General features: G+C 53.7%; 1 protein-coding gene across 7 annotated transcripts in view; it reads left to right on the top strand.

Moving 5' to 3' along the window:
• OPHN1 (oligophrenin 1) overlaps positions 1–18,566 on the top strand; it is a 57,855-nt gene that overhangs the window by 4,939 nt on the left and 34,350 nt on the right. For 4 of the 7 annotated variants that reach the window (XM_084534418.1, XM_084534419.1, XM_084534417.1 and 1 more), the window contains exons 2-4: positions 12,337–12,432; positions 15,979–16,040; positions 17,973–18,044. In XM_084534418.1, the coding sequence (XP_084390544.1) occupies positions 12,337–12,432; positions 15,979–16,040; positions 17,973–18,044 (230 nt within the window). The remainder of the gene's footprint in view (positions 1–12,336; positions 12,433–15,978; positions 16,041–17,972; positions 18,045–18,566) is intronic. The other 3 variants (XM_084534423.1, XM_084534421.1, XM_084534422.1) reach the window with 1 other exon arrangement.

Here is an 18,566-nt window from a genome sequence, read left to right as displayed (position 1 = left end):
TAGGATCGTGGTACGGCTGCCACCAAACCCATCCAGCTTGTTAAAAGCTGCTCTGTGCTCCTCTCCCCTCCGCTTGCATCCTTCATGGGCCTCCAGCAGCAGCCAGCACCGGGGCCGTGACCTGAACGGGTGCAGGATCAGACCAGGCTCCCAAAGCAGGGAAGCAGCAGCTCAGGGACCCGTTATCGGGAAAAACAACCAGCTTACTCGCTGCTTCCTGAGATCTCTGGTGTCGGGCACTGCGGGGAGCCTGACTGCAGCCACCCAGACTGGGGCTGGGAGGGTTCAGCCGGGTGTCCAGACCTGCTGCTGGCCTTGGAAATTGAGGGAGTCTGGGAAGGCTGCACAGAGAATAAAGAGAGGCCCCAATCTGCTGGCTGTCCCTCTGACCTGCCACTGAAGTCTCCTGAACAGAGCTGCCGCGGGATGTCCCCAGCTGAAGGGACACCTTCCCCCTCCTTCCCCCTTTTTCCTGGAGCAGACTACAGTCCAGCAGTTCGTGTTAAGCTGTTTCTGGACTTTAGCAGGGGAAAAATGACTTGCTGGAAAATACATCACTCTCCTCTAGCAGTAATAGCTGCTTGCGTTTCTCCGCTCCTTGCCTGTCTTCTCCGTCCTTGCTGTGAGGTTCCTCCAGCCACGGCTGGGCAGATGCTCGCTGACACGTGCAGAAAATTCCTTCCTTCCTTGCTGGGTTATCACAGCCACTGCTTTCCGACGCTTGTCCTGGTCCCTACAGGAAGGTTTCCAGAACCACAAGTAGTTACTGTAGATAACTTTATTTTTTTTCTCCTAATTTCTCAGCTCTCATTGTCTGAAAAGACAGCAGGCCAGCTGAAAAGCAGTAAATTGCTTAGGGGACGTGTTGTGTAGACATAGACACCTCCTAGCCTTAAACCACGTACACCCTTCAAATTCAGGGTGTCAGGGACATGCTAATTTCACCAAGAACCGTTGATTTCCTGCATGTTTCTCCTCTCCAAGGACAGGCGTGCAGTAATACAATGCCAGTCCTATGGCTCTGAGCACAGCCACGTGCTCCTGAGCGTGGCCGTGCTGCGGGGCTGGGGCTTTGTGCCGCGCTGGTGCAGGGTGGCAGCAGGAGCACCTGGCAGCACGCGCAGAGCCCGCAGTGACTGCGTGTGGGAGACCACAGCGTCCTGCGGTGTGCTACCAAACCGCGCCGGCTACAGAAGTGGTAACGAAGTACTTTGGTGTTGGGGTTACCAACAGAGTTGGATGTGTGTAAAGATAGCACTAAACCTGATTCTTTTCACTGAAAAATCACGTCACGTTTTTTTCTCGGCGCCTGTCCCTGCCTTTCTGGGAGCGGGAACTCAAAATCCCCGTGCCCTAGAGCGCTTCTGGAGCCGTGCTCAACTTGCAAAATACTTTCTGTGTCTTTATGTCAACGCAGCAGACTTGAGCTCACGTGCCACTGACAGCTCTCCCTGTTGAGCTTTTCCACTCCTGTGGAGCGTGCTTGGGGCAGGTGGAGGAGGGGAGTCTCCCTGCAGCCCAGCAGGCAGTGAAGATTCTCATTTTTTCCTGGGCTTTCGGCACTGGGAACAGAACTGAAGGTCCCAAGGTGGTACAAACCTAAAACAGCTGTGCCTTACCAGAAACCAAAAAACAAACAACCAAAACAAAGCGAGTCACCCCCCAAAACCTAATCTTCAGATGAAGGCAGGAAGGAAAAGGAGCCTGCACAGTATCTGCATGCTCCAGTTGCGAGGCATATCTGCCCCTGTTCCGGGGCTCGCTGCTGTGCATGTGCTGGGTTTGGCTCCTGGCTGGATGCAGCTCGCTGCTCCGTGTGGCACCATGCATGGCCGTGCCCCTGCGGAGGAGCAGTGCCCATCGTGGCGAGGAGCACAGCCAGTGGGCACGCAGCCGCCTGCCTGCACGGGAATCACATCAGGGCACACCGCTGTCTCGTGAGAGCTCGGCTGCCTGCATTGTCACAACAGGCAAATCACAAAATTGAATGGTTTTGTTGTGTTTCTGTATTTTTTCCTCTGCTGCACGAGACATGCCTGCAGCTCTTCATCCATCTTCTGTTGCCTTTCTTGGCTCCTTCCCTGGAAGGATGTGGGTGTTATCCATGTTTTGTAATGTGTCCATGGGCTCGCAGCGGTGCTGCTGCTGACTAAAGAGTTTCCTCTTGAGTCACCATACGAAGACTCAGCTTTTCTGGCTTTTTTCTTGAGAAATTTTTTGAATATTTGAGCTATTAATTCTGTTGGTCGCACGCTGGTAACTACAGATGTGGCTTCCCCACTCACCCGCGGGCACTCCATGGGTGGCTGGCGCGGTGCTGCGGCACGGTGCTGGCAGGGCAGCGCTGCTCCACTGGTGCTGTGCCCGGCCTGGCAGGAGAGCAGAGCTCCAAAACGTGGTCCCCAGGTGTGCATCCAGGCTGAGCTGCGGCAGGAGCTGCACACGGGAGTGCCGCTGCCGCCCCTGCCGTGGGTGCCTGGGCACAAGAGCAGGGCCCTGTCGCTGTGGCCGCTGCTGCTCAGCGCTGCTTTGGGAGCTACAAAGTCTCTGTGCAGCCTGAAGAACCTTGGTGTTCATAGAAAAGACATGGCAAACTTTTTTCCTATGAGCAGATAGCTCTATTTTACGGATATTGAACACCCCAGAATGAAAGGTCCTTTGCAACTGCTGGCGAAATTCAGCAGGCAGCAATTATTTTTCTTACTAAGCATTAAACGAAGGTTTCAAACTGTGAAAACTGCAACAAACTGCACAAAACTATTACACCAGCACCTGATAATTATGAGGAAAATGCTTTTGGAAACCTCTCAGTTTTGTGTTGGTGATATCGAAGTTTTCTTTTGGTTTTGTTTTGAGTCGCAGACTGCTAACCGCTGTCCGGATCTCCTCTGGGAGCTGTGATCCTCCAGCTCCTGCTGGATTTTCACCTCTTGGGCATGTTCAAAGAGTTCCTTTGCAGCTGGCATCCTTTTTTGTCACTTTGCTCTCCGTTCAGGTAAACACAGTCAAGTTCATGTGATGTTTGAATGATGATAAGAGCAGTTGAATAGTCTGAGATAACGTTTCCAAATATACGCAGAACACAGAGCTCCTAGCAGCCACCGAGTCGCGCTCGGCAGCCTGTTTCCCCCTCCTTTTTTTATCCAGTTTCTGTTCCTCCAGCCAAGGCTGATTATGAAGTGCTGAGGCCAGATACTTTAAAAACAAGAGTAATTGCATTAATCCTACCGAACGTGCAGCTGTGAAAACAAAGGGCAACGACCACGGGCTGTTTTCTGCTGTCACGTGCAGGCCGGGGACCCGCTGGGTGCACAGGGGCAGTGGAGCTGCCCGGCGGTGGCGGAGGGCGCGAGGCTGCCTCTGCCTGGGGGTCTCTCCGGGAGGTGGCTGCCAGAGGGACGCCTCCGACAGCTTTGCCGATCATGAGATCTGTCCATGGGGACCGCAAGTGCTCTGGCCTGGATACGAGTCCGTTGTTTTCCTGTTGGTCTGCCCTGCCTTTGTGCTGCCTGTGCGGCCAGGAGCTCCTGGAGCACACCCCCAGAGCCGCCCTGCCGAAAGCTGGTGCTCTTCACTCAGCATCCTTCGGGCCTGTCCCTGGGGCTGTCAGGAAAGGAGGCTGCCTCGTGTGGTGTCTAGAGAAACGCGGGTGTCAGTAGGTACGCAGCAGCCGCCTGTGCAGCTCTCCTGGAACGTGCTTGGGATTTACCGATTGCTTTAATGCAAAAACACCAGCCCCACCTTCATCCCCAGCGTTTGTGCCCGCAGAGCAGGAGCTGGGCAGCATTCCTCTCATGGCTGGGCTCTCAAAAGGCTCTCCTTCATTTGCTCCAGTTTAATAAATTCCAGGGAGGTGCTGCCTAATTTCCCACTCCAGCGATGGTTTGATTAGGCACCGGGCAGTCTGCAATTCTGCAGGTCTAGTGAGAAGGAAATGTGGCCACGGTCCTTTGATCCGCTGTGCTCTTCACAAAACATGTTTTCCTTCCCATCACTGTAGCTGAAGTGAAATACAAAAGCCGTGAATTTCCTGAGGGTTCAGGCTCTGCCCGGAGCTCAGCTGTGATCTGAGGGATCCGTGCCGTGTGAGCCTGGGATGAAATAATGAATGGAGTGGGCTGACTGCAGCGGCGCTCCCAGCAGAGGGATGTTTGCCAGCTCCTTTGATCTTCTGGGGCGGCAGGATCTTCTTCTGAATGCAACTTCTGTGTAAACCTGGAGTTAAAATTAATGAAGAAAACTTGGTTATTTCCCCTATGGTATACTGGATGAATGTCTTGACATAAAGGATTGAGATAAGTTATAGCCGCATTATTTCTTAATGCGCATTTCAACATTTCTGTTGATTTCTAGGGCTGCTCATCTCTGTAGCTCCCATCTCAGTTACTCGTGCGCTTTCCCCCATCTCCCTCCTGTCTTTTTCCAGTTTTGCTGAAGGAACTACTCCAGTTTGCAGAACTGCGGGATGGGTTTGAAAGGCCAGAAAAATGCCAGCGGTGAAAAATTGTTCTGTCAGGAGTCGAGTGTTCAGAGTCTACTTCTGCCTCCTGCTCGTGAGGAGGAGCATTAAGCTTCGACTGAAGCCAAGAGCACGAGAAATGGTTTTGCCAGCAGCAGCAGTGCCGTAGTGCTGCTCCATGCAGGGAGAGCAGGCGGCTGCCAGCGGCTGTGTCTCTGCCTGGCTGAGCTCAGGGAATGCCCCGCACCTTGCAGGGAGGTCGTGGCTGTCCTCAAATGGCAGAAGCAACACCATAAAAGATAAATCCGCATTCTGGCCATTCTAAAAACATCAAAAAACGTGGCCTTGGGTGCTGCCATGCAGGAAGGCAGGACAACTCTTCCTCAGCCATTGGGGTCTGTGTGGGAGTGTGGGCTGCTCTGTGCCTTTGCTTTAATACGTGGCTTTGTTCCTTGCTCGTCTTCACAATCTGTGTTACCTGCATCCCTCACTTGCTGTTTTCTCCGAAGTAGACTGAAGAGCCCCAGAACTTGCCAGCTTTCCTGAAGTGCAGCAGGTATGGTGTAGCAGGTTTCCCTCCGTCCGTAAAGGAGACAAGGCAAGCAGGAGAAACATGATTAATGTGAACAATTGCTGTGTTGGTCTTCTGCTTGTGTTGGTTTTGCTTGTTTGTTTTAAACAAGCAGTAAAGAAATAAACAAGCCCATCAAGCAAGTTCGTGCACTTGACACAAGGGGGGCAAGGAGGAGAATTTATGGGAATGAAAAATTACATTGTGGATAGGAAGCAAACCAGGGTGGCAAAGGTAGGGGGGTGATATGTAAGTTTAGTTAATGACACACGAGGCAAATCACAGCTTGTAGCACAGAGGGCCCTACAAAAGGCACAAAGAGCTGTGTACAAGCAGGTAGGTAAGGGTACCAAAAAGGGTGTTTGTAGCTGAACTGCAGCCCTGCCCTGCTCCCTGGAGCCTGCGCTAGATCAACCACGGTAGTGAAAAGGCGATTAATAACAGACACAGTCAATAAAGGACCGATGGAAAAGATGAATGATAAATGCATAACAAAAGCGTTGGGCATTCAGTAAGATCCTTTGCAAGAGAAACGTAAAACACAGCTAAATGTAGCAGGTTATTTTTAGCAGATCGGGCTAGCCATTTATTTCTGGCAAATGGAAAACCCAAGTCAGCCTGTGAAAAATGACCTTTGTAAAATGTGTCAGTATTTCTGAACCTCCACGGTGGCCAGAAAGCCTTTGAGGCGTTTCCAAACAACTTGCCACGGGCTAACGCCGAGCACTGCCTACTGTGCGACGGGCCCTTGTGTAAGGGCCTGGTGGGGAGCGGTGCGTACGGCACAGCTGGAGTGTTGTTTTCTAGCAAGTTGCTTGTGTGGATTTGGGACTACCTACGAGGCTAACCGGAAGATTATTATTATTTTTTTTTCCTCATCTGAAAAAATCAACATGTTTTTGTGTTCAGGCAGCTGTAGAGCACTGTTCGGAGCGCTCTGAGTCAGGACTGATTACTCACTTAATGACACATCTGCGTGCAGCCCGGGGAGCCTCCTTGATTTCAGAGTTGAGGTATTTTGGTGGGACAATGTTTGGGGACTTCGTGGAGTTTGTACACACCGTAGAAGTACAACAGCCCAGGGCAGAATCTGGCACCCTGGCCAAACGCTTTGTGTGCCGGCTGGTAAAGCTTCGCTGCCGGTAGAGAATCCTCTGGACACGGTGGGGTCGGGTACACGCATGCAAAACCTCATCTCTTGGATGGTAACATGGATGAACTCTCTTTTTATACAACTCCCTGTAAAATTATTCAGTGGGAGTTGCTAACAATGGACACATTCTTTTCCCCTCAGGGATTACAACCCTCCCTTTCTCATGCTGGAGAAAAATGGTATTTCTCGTGTTCTGCATATCCCGTTGCACAACTCTCCATGACGAGCTAGAAAAAGTTCTGAAGTGACCAGGCTTGAGAAGAAACGTAGGTGCATGCATCCTCGGCTGCTGTACATCAGGGTTTTGTAACGTTTCCATGAAAAACTGGATTTCCAGAGTTCAGATTTTTTATATTTTTAAAGAACAAAGCATTTGGTTTTGCTGTTTGTTTTCAGTCTGGAAAAGAGGAAAGCAAAATGCAAAACCAGAGCGCCTTACACATTTGGTCTGTTTATTTGTGCTGCCAGAGCTCAAAAATTGCTTTGGGTTTTCCTTCTCTCAGCACGTAGGTAAGCTTTGGGGGTGCCTTTTTTAGGCAGCTGCATGGGCTGTTGCATGGGCTGGCACGGGCAGAGATGTCCCTGCGGCCACAGGAGCCAGGACAGGCTCTCACCCTGAGCTCCCGCAGGGCTGCCCATGGGTGTCTGCCCCCGCCCCGCAGGAGCACTGCACGCAGTGGTCTGTTCCTCAGAAAGGACCTAGAAGTGTAAAACCAGCTTGTGTTCAGGTATTCCTTCCGGGCATTTATGCTTTTGTCTCACGGCGTTTCCCCCTGTTGGAGCCAAGTTAAGGGACAAACTGTGTTCACTCTAGAAATGACACTGGATGATTGTGACGGGGTCTGCTCTTTTGGTTTTTCTCCTCAATTTCTAGTGTGACGAGTGTGGAGCAGTGCCCGACTTAAGTTAGCAACAGAGCTGCTGAACCCTGCCTGCTTCAGCCACGGAGCCCTTCTGGAGTAGGAGCACTTCTCCCGTAGCTTTTTGCTGGGGTGACATGAAGGTGGTCCTGCTTCACCGGGTGCTGAAGGTGAAACGAAGGGGAGGCAGAGAAGGGTCCGGCACGGGGATGCCTGGGCAGTAGTAAGGCTCCGTGAGGGTACTGGCGGCCTGCTCCCAACAGATTTGGAGTGCGTGCTCTGCAGCTTCTCTTCTGTGCCATGGGCTGTTTATGTTTTTTCCCAGTGTTTATTTCCAAAAGTCACACTGCTTTCTCTGCATCTGCTACACCCAAGGTCACGTTGTGTCTCTGGGGCGTTAAATGAGGTGAGCCAAGCACAGCCCTCTTTGTCTCGTGCACGGAGGTGCCAGTGGTCCCTAGCAGTCTGCAGCGGGCTGGCTGTGGCATTTCTATTTTTATGTGCTCGGGGATGCCTTTCGCTCAACAGCAGGTGACCATTACAATCCTGCAGAAGTTTGAAATGAGAAACCCCATTTGTTCCTTGCTGAACAGGGCGTGGGCATCCTCAAATAGCTGCAATCTATAGAGGTGACTTTATATATACGTTAACGTAATGGAAATTTATTCGTGTAGCTTGTAAGCGTGTCGGGGCTGTACCTGGCGCTTGTTCTCTCCCTCTTGCCAGATGCCATTTGGTGAGCGCTGTCCTGTGTGGAAGGATCGGATTTTATTTTTACTAGAAGAGTAAATTATTGTTACTGCAGATTGCTGAAGCTGGCATCATTTACTGAACACTGCAAGGAAGAGAGTCCTAATGGATTTTTGATTGAATTCATTTTGGTGAGTTCCCATGGAAACAAGCTGTACCAAGCAGGCAGGGTCCTCAGAACTGACGTGAAGCCATCAAATGCTCCCGCTGCTGGGCAGCAATCAGACTGTGTCTGCTTTTTGAGTGGCATTCCTGGCTTGCAGAAGGAGCATCATCCCCCCGTGACTGTCCGGCTCTCCACGTGGCTGTGGGGCCACCTCCATGCCGCTGGGCTTTGGGCATGAAAACCAGGGAGTGGGCAGGGGCCGTGCGGTTGGTAGCCGTGTATTTGCATCAGAGGGGGAAAATCTCCAAGTTTCTGCTAAATGAGGGGAAAATACAGATGCTCTGCCTGGGGGCCATGGTGCAATCCACGGGTACCGGCTCGTGCTGCAAGTCCCGCAGGGGCCCAGCCCTTCATGCGTGAGTGTCCACTGTTCCTGCTGCGCTCGGGATGCCAGCAGGCGCTTCTGCAGCAGGGGAGGGTGCCAAAACCATCCCGAGTTCACTTTGCCAATAAGCATCTCCATCATAACAATGACACTCCTAACACCATAAGAGTACCCAGCGCTGTCTTTGTGTGTATATATAGGATTTGTCAGAAAGCGGTGTTCAGCCAAGGCTCCGTACGTGTACAACGACGAGTAACATGGGGCAGTAGGAGTCTGCTTTCCATTAAACGATCTTTGAGAGCCGTGCCAGACGCTAGCAGCACCGCTTCCCTTTCCAACTAGTTCAGTTCTTTCCTAACCCTAAATCTTGAATAATTGTTCCCCTATGAAAAATTTGTCTTCCAGCACTGGACGCCACTTGCCTCCCTGCCCCTCTGACCACGCAGAGCTCACGGTGGCACCACGGCTGTCCCCACAGGGGCAGCCCCTCATCTTCTTGCACCCTGTCAGGAGACCGTCCCCTCCTGCTCCTGACCCCTCTCTGAGCAGCGTCCCCAGGACCGTGGTGACATTTGCTGCCTGTGCACAGAGCCTTCCCGAGGCAGAGGCTCTCCTCCGGTGGCAGGATGGCTCAGGGTGCACAGCAACATCCATCATCGCTCCTCATTCTTTCGCCATGTGGATCCTGAGTGGCTGGGGCCATGACGTGGCTTTGTTCAGCTTGGGAAGCGTTCCGTAGGCGTGGGGAATTATTGAGGTTGTTTGACGAAGTAGAATAAATGATGGAGGACGTACTGCTATCCCTAGGTCCCAAAGTAAGGGAAAAGGAATGGAAACCTGGGCTGAGCTGGTTCCTGAGGCGCTGTGCTCTGTCACTGACACCTCCTCGCTGTCGCAGGACAGCAGCTGAAAGGTGTCAGAGGCTGTGAGCTCCCCAGCTGCTGCGGGGTCAGGTCCTGGCTCGGGGGGCTCCAGCCCGTGAGCTGGGCCGGCTGGTGCAGCGCCTGCAGGAGGGCCGGGCTGGCCTCGTGCTGACGCTCAGCCAAGGCCTTGCTCAGCTCTGAAGATCAGTGGAAGGAGCTAGTTCGCTGCGCTCGCCTCTGAGCGCCAAAACCAAGCTGCTGCCCCTCAGGTCAGGACGGAGGTCCTGGAGTGACCGGAGCCGGCCCTGCTGCTGCGATCCCCAGGGCACGGCCCCAGTGATGCTGACTGGCCCTGGCTCGGAGAGAGGCCGATGCTGGAGCAGCCCCGTGCCCCAGTGTGCTCGCTGCGCTCACCCCAGCACGTTCCCTCTCCCAGATGGAACCGAGCGGTGCCAGACTCAGCAAGGGGCTCGAGTCTTTTTTCACCACTAAGCTCATGTGAGATGTGGTTTATAGCGTGTCCACCTGGATTTGCTTCAGCCAGAAACTTGGCAAATGAAGTTTCAGGCCAGCCAGACAACTTTTTGAAAGGAAAATGTAACTTAAGTCGGTTCTACTGTTTCTTTTTCTTTTTTTCTCGTGAAAAATATATTGTCTTTGGCTTTTTCAGCTCCTTCTCTGCTATTGCCCTATCCAGTTTCTATTACAAAAAGAGAAAAAGGACAACAGCTAGCCAAGGACAATTTCTCCAATAGCAGCACTAGATGCTGTGCTGACACACAGGATGGAAAAACGCTGTGTGCATCCCTCAGCCCAGGCCAGGCTGCCAGGAGCGTGACCCGCGTGCTCAGCCTGGGGTGCGCAGTGCCGGAGCTGCCCGGCCCCGGGGTGCTGAGCCCGGCCCTGGGAGCCACGGCACGCCTTGTGCTCACAGACCTGCTTGGCATGTAAATGGGGCCTTCTGGAATTCAGCCACTAATGAACTTGGGCAAGGTGTGGGGAGTGAGGAGAGACTGGGCAGGAGGCAATTAAAAGCTTCCAGCGCAGGAGACAGTTTGCAGGGGAAGAACAAAGATTTGCCTGAGTAAGAAGTGAATGGGAGCCTCCGGGCTCGGCCTCGAGTGTGTGAATACAGTGAATGCTGCAGGGACTGAACGTGAATTATTTGCTGAGGTTTTCCATCAAATTAATGACATCATTCTGTGCGAGAGTTCACCCATTTACGCTCGCGCTCTCAGGCTCTCCTAGCAGCTGGTTGCTAAATAGCTACATTCAGGCTTGAATCTGCCCATTCAAGGGCAAAGTTTTGACCCTTGTGAGGAAACTGCTGAACAAGGCTTTTGACGGGAAAGAGGGGATTCTGTGCACTTCGAGGCTCCGCTCCGCCCGTGGCTTGGGGCCGGGCTGGATGAAGCCGCCCTTTCTTCTCAGGTCGGCTGCGCTGGGCTCGGGAGCAGTGGGGTGAGCTAAAATCCTGTCTGCTTCATAGGGGTCAGCCCAGCTCGGAACCCGTGAATCTGCCCTTCCTCTCCAGGAGGGGCTCGCTGTGCTGTGTTGTGCTGCAGGTCTTGTGTCCCCCAGGGAGCTCCTTTGGGCAGCAGAAAGCAGCAAATGCTTCATTCCCCCTGCCACACGGCTCTGGTCAGCACCAGCGTCTGTGGAAGGAGAGCCGCGTGCTGTGCCGAGGGACCTGCGGCCCGTTAGCACGGGAGGATGCTCCGCGATCTATCTACATGCTACCGTCTGTTCCTTTGCATCTTCCACATTTTCAACCTCCTGAATTTCAGAAATCTTAGACCCCAGTGCACCTCCTCTGAGGAATTCAGGCTGGGGCTGTGCCTGTAGCTGCTGCCCAAGTTAGGGAGAGCAGCAATGTAAACACAAGTCTAAAAGTATTCCTTTGCTTTATTGTCCGCCTCCTGTTCGCTGTAGGTCAGGCAGGTTCGGCCTCGTTCTGTTTGCAGCTCAGGTGTTAAACTGCCCCCTACAACCGCTTGTAGCTGTGTAGGAAGGTGTGATCGACCTGGTGCTGCCACGCGCTTTTCCTTCATGTTCTAATTCCAGAAAAGGCTACCAAGGCCTGTTACAGAGCACGTCCCTTCTCAGGCTTCGCTCCCTTGCCTGTTTTACGGCATGAAAGCCAAGAGCCCAAGGCAGCCGTAACCCCGTGTGGATGCTCTCTCTGCCCAGACACCACCAGGCTGCCTCTGCTCAGACCGTGGTGCTCTCCCCGTGCCCCATTGCTGCCTGGCCCCCGGGCTGGGGCCAGGGCTGTGCCCTGCCAGCAGCAGCGGGTGCTTGCCGTGGTGAGACGGTGCCTGTGGCTTCCGCAGCCGGCCGAGGTAGGTGGCTGTGCCCCGTGGGCCTGCTCTGTGTTACTGCTGCCCCGTCCCTGTGGAAGCTCCTCGGCCAATGTAATCAGACCGATTTACAACAAAGAAGCCACTGACGAAGTTATGAAGCAGCCACACAGGATGCAAAGACACAAAGGAGCCTTTTGGCTAGAAACTTCTCTGCAAAGTCCAAAAATAATTTGGGCTGAGCTACCAACCACCATCAGGAAGTGTCTGTGCTTCCAGACTGCAAGTGTCCTCAGCACAGGCACAGAAGCAGGTCCGAGGGCCATCTGCAGGCGCTGGGCAGAGCACAGCAGGAGCTCAGTGCCATCAGCTGGCTCGCTGTCGTCTCCTCGGGCCTGTTTGTTCGCTCTGACTCCCCTGAAGAGGAGCACTTCCTCTGAACCCTGCTTTTTTCCCCACAGTTATTGTCCGACTCTACAGACTCTGCTCCTTTCTAATTGAAGCAGCTGCTGAGAGCACTAATTAGCCTGCCCACAGCATCGTGCTCAGACGAGACGCTGACGTGTGAGTGCTGCTCGGTGTGTTCGGGGCCCTGGGCCCGAGCTGCTGCCCTCCTGCAGGGGAGGTGGCTCTGCTCCTGCAGCTGGGGGCTCCCAGTAACCTTACAGAAACATTTCCAGCAGCACCGAGACACTCAGAACACGAATGCTCTCTACGGCTTCTGTTGGATATTAACACTGCAATATTTTCTCAAGTGCTTTAATTTCATGATGACTGTTTTTTGTTTTTTTTTTAACTGCCTCACTGTAGGTTTTTACATTCAGGCTAAATTTCTTAACGCTTCTGTGTAACTGCTGCAAAATACACACTCTGCTCTGTCTTTTTCCAGGTTACTCATCAGCAGTGCAGAAATTCTCCCAGACTTTGCAGTCCTTTCAGTTCGACTTTATTGGAGACACCCTAACAGATGACGAGATTAATATTGGTAAGTCTTCTTCTTTTGGATGCAAACTTTTACTTACTGAGAAAGCCTCTCCTTCTGTAGGAATCTGCTGGCATCGATGGTTACTGAACTGGATGTGCAGCCAGGTTCCTCAGATGCCAGTTAATGCACAGCGTATCTGTCACGTTACTTGCAGTTTAAAAAGAAAAAAAGCAAAGATGTTCAGTAGCATATATTACAGAGCTGAACTTTGGTGGGTTGAGTTACACGTGCCTGATTCCACGGATAATTCGTGGTGGTTTTCTGTGGCTCCAGCCCTCCTCTGCCTGGCCAGCTCCAGGAGGATGTGCAGCGCAGCAGGGAGCCGCTTGCTGTCCCTGTGCCTGTCCCCTGGGTGTCCCCTGCAGCTCAGCCTGTGTCTCCGTGTGCCGTGGCAGGGCCACACTGCAGCAGCTCGGGGCATTTGGCCTTGGGTCCTGCTCCTGACGCTGCATGTGCTCTGCTGCAAGCACCTCGCAAACACAAAGCAGCCCCGTGCTCTCCTGGAAAAGGCACCGGGCATTGGGCTGCCGGGAAAAACATACTGCTGGATGTGTCATGACATGGAAAATAGTTCCCAGTCTCTGCCTGCGTGGAAGGAGGCCTGTGGCACATGTGTCTCACTGCACCCCACACATCTGCTTTGGGATTAGCAATCCCAAGCCCATTTTCCCACCCTGCCAGCCCAGTGCACATTGTGTTGGTTACAAAGCTGCCGGCTGCGCCCGGGGAGCTGAAGCAAATGTGCTGAACACCCTAAACCCAGGGTTTTCAAATTAATCCTGCTGTTGGATTAGCTGTCACTGCAGAATGGCCGGAGGAGAGGGGTGGGCACCCCCTGCTGCTGGGGGACACCAGGAAGTGCTGCAGCCGCTGGGGGTCCGGCCCTGCTGCCGGGCACAGGCGGTGGGCCACGGGGTGCCCGGGACACGAGGCGTTTATGAAATGGCCACAGCTTTTGTCAGGCTGTGGTGTGACCAGCGGCTCCAAGCTGACAGTGCTGGTGTCAGGTCTCAGCCATCACTTAAAAGGGAAGGAAGTAAGGCCTGTTCTCTTGCTTGTTTTATTTAAAGCAGATTGTGGCTTGCCCTTCAAAATCTGATTTCCTCTGTGGAAAGTTGCTAGGTGAAGCCTGCTGGAAATGAGTCAGCCTCCAAATCTAGGGGAAGTAGAGGTGCTGAATTTCCAAACACATCTGGATAATGGCGGGGAAGGCGCTGCATTATAAGCTACCTTTGGGGCATGGAGGGATGTGAAGGCAGCAGCCAGCCGAGGAGAGGAGCATCGCATCGCCTCTGCTGCTGGCAGGCACGGAGCTCCAACACCCCCCACACGCTGCTCCTTCACCGCCCCATGGCACCTCCCTGCCCCAGTGCCCAGTGCTCGGCTGGGGGCGGCGAGGACGGCAGCTGGAAATGACAGACCCCAGGGTGCAGGGGGACGGCCGGGTGCAAGGGGACGGGGCGGAGGAAAGCCAGAACGGATCACAGCACATGTAAAATACTCTGGGGTAAAACAAGCATTTTTTCCCTATTTCTGTTTTTGCTGCGTTGTGTTTGTGTTGCTTTCCCAAGAAGAGGACCCAGATTATCCAGTGTGAAAAGTCTGTGTTGTGTTCCTCCTCCTACAGCCAATCTGGAGTGTCTGCGCGGGGCTGAGCTCAGGGCGTTGCAAGGCTCTCGCATTCCCCAAACAGGAGCGGGGTGTTGGCATCTCTGCAGCACTTCCCATCTCTTACAGGGCTTCTGAGGCATAAGGATGTGCGCGAGCGTAGGAGCTGATTTCAGGCACAGGATATGGGAACGAAGCAAAACATTGACAGCTCTTCTTGCCGTGCTTCAGGGAAGGCGTTTGATCTGTAAATAGAGCTAATGGGGTGCTTTTATCTTGTTACATAGGCAGACAGCGAGCTGACACTCGTGCTCCTAAGGTGGTGGCTTTGAACGCTGCATGTGCGAGCCAGGACACACACGATCTGCTGGCGCTGTCTGTCGCAGCCTTCCCACGAGGACACGAGCTCCAGGCACGTCCTCGCTGCACATCCACGGCTGCGTGCTGCCTCCCGGCGCGGCGAGCACAGACCCAAACGCTGCATGGGTCTCGCAGCAGGGCTGTAGCCCATGGTGCAGGGACAAATTCAGGGCTGCTCGATGGCTGCAGCCAGGAAACGTGTGCCTGGGTGCATCCTGCAGAGGAAGAAAACCACGTCTAGTGAAAATTTTAGGCACTATAACTTTTTTTTTTCTCCATGTAACTTCATGTCTGGATTCTTTTTCTCCCTGTGATAATTCCTTTCCAGGCTCAGGCCCCTTGTACTTAGCTCATGGCATCTGTGTGTGCACTTCAGGTTTCATGTCGTCCTGAGTAACCACGGTGAAAGTCCACCCGTCAACCCTGGGGCAGCGCATGGTAAACTGCTGGGACGTTGGTGTATGGGGCTCTGAAGCCCTCACTCTGGAAGAGAGCTCAGAAATCCCTGACTCATCAGAAAGGTTACGTTTTGATGATGCCGGCTGAATGACTGGATCACGAGGCTGTGGTTTTTCTGTTCTGTGTCTGCCTCAGCAGTTGCCGAGCGAGTCCCGTAGCACTCCAAGTTCACGCTCACTCGCTGTGCAGCCGTGTCACAGCTGCTTTTAGCAGAAAGACAGGTCCTGTCCTAAGGTCCTGCCTGTGGGTGCAGGGCCCTCAGTTTGTGATAGGGCAAGAATGCATCCTCTCCTCTTATCTGTGGCATGAGCTACTGCTGTACGTGCCTCGCTGTGCGCACGGGTTGTTCCCTTGCTTGCTGCCCCTGCCCAGAGCTCCTGAGGCTGCCCTTCTCAAGAGCCCTGGTGCCAGGCACTCTGCTGAGCGGTCTTCTGGTTAATCCTTAGATGTTCCCTAAATCACTCAGGAGCTGGTCAAGTCCCTCTGTGTGCTTTGCTACGCATGCAGAGCCTGACCTGCATGCAAAGCAAAGGGGTTCCTGCAGCTGTGGCAAAGGAAACCCACCCGTGTGGCAGCCAGAAGCACCAGGCAGTGTGAGACCCCGTGGGAGCTGCCCGCGGTGGGGCAGGCAGGCTGCTGGCCCGGGAGCCGCAGGGACCCGCGGAGCTGTGGGAAGGTCTCCTGGGGAGTCGGGACGTCAGTTCCCATCGCAGTGCTGTTCGTGCCTACCTGGTGGGAAAGGTTTTCCCCCGACGGCTGCCTGCAGCCTGCCCTGCTGCAAATTGAGCTGCTTCCTGTGCCCTGCCCCTGGAGGCAGGCGGTGCCCGCTGTGACAGCCCGTCTTCCTGCGGGCAGGCCGTGCGCTGCTCCTACCTGGGCTCTTTGTTTCCACCAGGCTGAACAAGCCTCATGTTTTCAGTTTGCTAAAGGAAAGGTTTCATGTTGTTTGTGTTTTGGTTGGACTCCAAGAAAACTGCTGATGCCTAAGATCCTTTTTGTTTTATTGTTTAACGTTGTGGGGAGAGTTGTCCGTGCCTATAACCTCATCAACAGCTGCTAACCTTTGTGGTTTCTGCCAAAAGGTGCCACTTGCTGATCCAAGCTCTCTTCTCTTTGCAGCCGAGTCCTTCAAGGAGTTCGCAGAGCTGCTCCAGGAGGTAGAGCTTGAGAGATCAATGATGGTAAGATCATCCCAACTGCGCTCTGGTAGTTGCTGCCTGGCTGTGACATTCAAATGCCAAATCGTGGCTGAACTACAGCCACGTGCGGAGCTTCCCATCATGCAGGAGCTGGCAGCAGCAGGGATGTCGTGTTTGCAGCACGTCTGAGCTGTGGTGCCATCGCTGCATGCCCTGAGCATTGGAGGGGAAGGTTCTGGGGGGGAAGGGGAGAGGTTGTCCCACGCCAGTGCCCCAAACCTCTCCTGAGTGCCGAGCATGCTCTGCTGGTGAGCACCTCCAGGTGCTGCCTCCTGCAGCAGCTTTGTATCTGATAGCTGGTAACAGGCTGTTCTGGTGAAACTGAACCTTAAAGAATAAGCAGCGAGATGAGTTTATCTCCTCATTTTCCCCCGTGGGAGCTGCACTGTCCCCCCGTGCCCCTGCCCTTCCCAGCACGCAGATCCCACGGGGCGATTTGTTCCCGTCCGTCCCCTGTGGTGCTGTGCCCCCTGCGCCTCCAAAACTCCTCAAAATGCAACGAGTGCTGGCTTTCCATTTCACTCCTAATTCCAGGAAAAACACGAAGGTTAGGCTCGGTGGAGAGCCTGTACAGCGTGCCAGGAATTAGCTGCTTGGCCCTGCTCGCTCCTGCCTCGTGCAGCAGGGAGAGCCCGCGCCAGGCTGGGCCCGCGCCGCAGGGGTGGCAGCACTGGTGGGACGCTGCTGTCCTGCTCCGCGGGGCACAGGCAGGGGGGGCAACAGGAGGAAACCAGTGAGAGGCCGGAGGAAAGCAGTACGATATTTCTTTATTAATTACAGCCCAGGCAATGGCTCCTTTCGCAATGTGTAAGTGGGTGGAAGGGATCATTTCAGGGATCGTGGATGCTTTTGGAGACATTGGCTGACTTTGCTGAATTTTTTTTGCCCTCCGCTTGCAGGACCAATCTCTTTTCTGTAGCTCCCTCAGAAGGTTTCGTACTCTCACTGTGTTCATCAGTTTTAAGTTACCTGAAAGGTCTGCACCAGCTTGGTGTCACGTCCCTTTCTTCTCCCCCCTCCTTTCTGTAAGGCAGGGAGGCAGGGCAGGCTTCCCTCTTCCCCTGCTCATGCAGCAGCCTTGGATGCGCTCATGGAAAGCAGGGCTCGTGCAGCAGCCACGCCATCCCGAGCAGAGGGCAGGGGGAGCAGCAGTAGCACTGCGTCCTCCCGAGCTCCGTCCCTTCCTCCCGAGCAGGCAGGGCAGGGCAGCTTGCTGTGGGCTGGGACCCAGCTGAGCTGACAAGTCCCCGGAGCGTTTTGAGGATCTATCTGTCCTGTTCCATGCCTCCGAGAGATAAACAAGCAGCTGGGCCTCCTTGGGGCTGCTCTGAGTTAGTGCTCGCGCGCAGCCGGCCTGCCTCCAGCACGCGGCTCTCCTCGCCGTGCATACGGGCAGCCGCCCTGTCCCGGGAGGAGGGGTGGCCGGCACCTCTGAAGGGCTCGTCCTGCCGGGGTCCCTGCACAGCACCAGGTCACAGACCCGGGGGCTCCCCCACGGGGTCCTGGTGTGGCTGTGGGGGCGGCGGGAGCAAAGCCTGCCTTGGCCGCGTGCCTGCTGCAGGGTCCCCAGGGGATTTCAGAGGTTGGTCCCGGGGATTTCGGGGGAGTAGCACGGCACTTAGGGCAGGGAGGTCTGGCTCAGCGTGCAGCACAGATGGCAGGCTGGGGGAAACCCCTGCAGTTAATTGCCAGAAGTCCCCAAAGCCTCTTGTGCTGTGATTCAAGTTTTCTGTGCATTGCAAGTGGGAAGAAGTGGATACAGAGGTTAAGTGACTTCACCTGTGAACAGAGAAGTTTGTATTCAGAGACATGTACAAAGTTCTGGGAGTTCTTGGCTCCCAGCCCCGTTCAGCCTCTGTTTAGGAGAAAATGAATCTGTGTCCTGTAATTAAAGTGTTTTTCTCCACACTTTAGGTACAAAATGCTAGTGATTTGCTGATCAAACCCTTGGAAAATTTTCGGAAGGAGCAAATAGGGTTCACCAAGGTAAGACTTATTTATTTCTTTTACATTTGAACAGATTTGTTTTCTACTGCTGTGTTATTCCTTTTTCCTCCCGGCTTTTATTGTTTTAAAATTGTTGTACTACATGTGGGCTTCGTGCTTTCAGAAACTTCCCTCACGCTGGAGTTCAGCTGCTGGAGCGAGTGTCTGCGCTGTGACTTTTAGTCTGATTTTTCAATCATAAGAGGCTCCAAAACCTTTTCCTGAATTCTTTGGGTTCTCGTCTGGCCTAATACCAGCCCTGTCTCTGTTCCAAGCGAGGAATGCTTGTTTCAAAGAGTGATCAAGAGATACTCCCTGCTTCTTTCTCTTTTCTCCCCTTTGTTCGTTTAACGCCACTGAGAGTAAAATACTTCCCCTGCTAAGTGTGCGTTAGAGCCGGGGCTGGGAGGGAGCGCAGCAGAGGCCAGCAATCAGAGCTTGATTATAGTCACAGGGCTTTTGTTAGGAAATATTTAAATAAAGCATCTAATGAGTCTTTCAGATGGATCAAACTTTTAAAGA

The sequence above is a fragment of the Aythya ferina genome, assembly GCF_964211825.1.
Source record: "Aythya ferina genome assembly, chromosome: 13".
Taxonomy (NCBI): Eukaryota; Metazoa; Chordata; class Aves; order Anseriformes; family Anatidae; genus Aythya; species Aythya ferina.
This window is presented reverse-complemented; position numbering and strand designations above follow the sequence as displayed.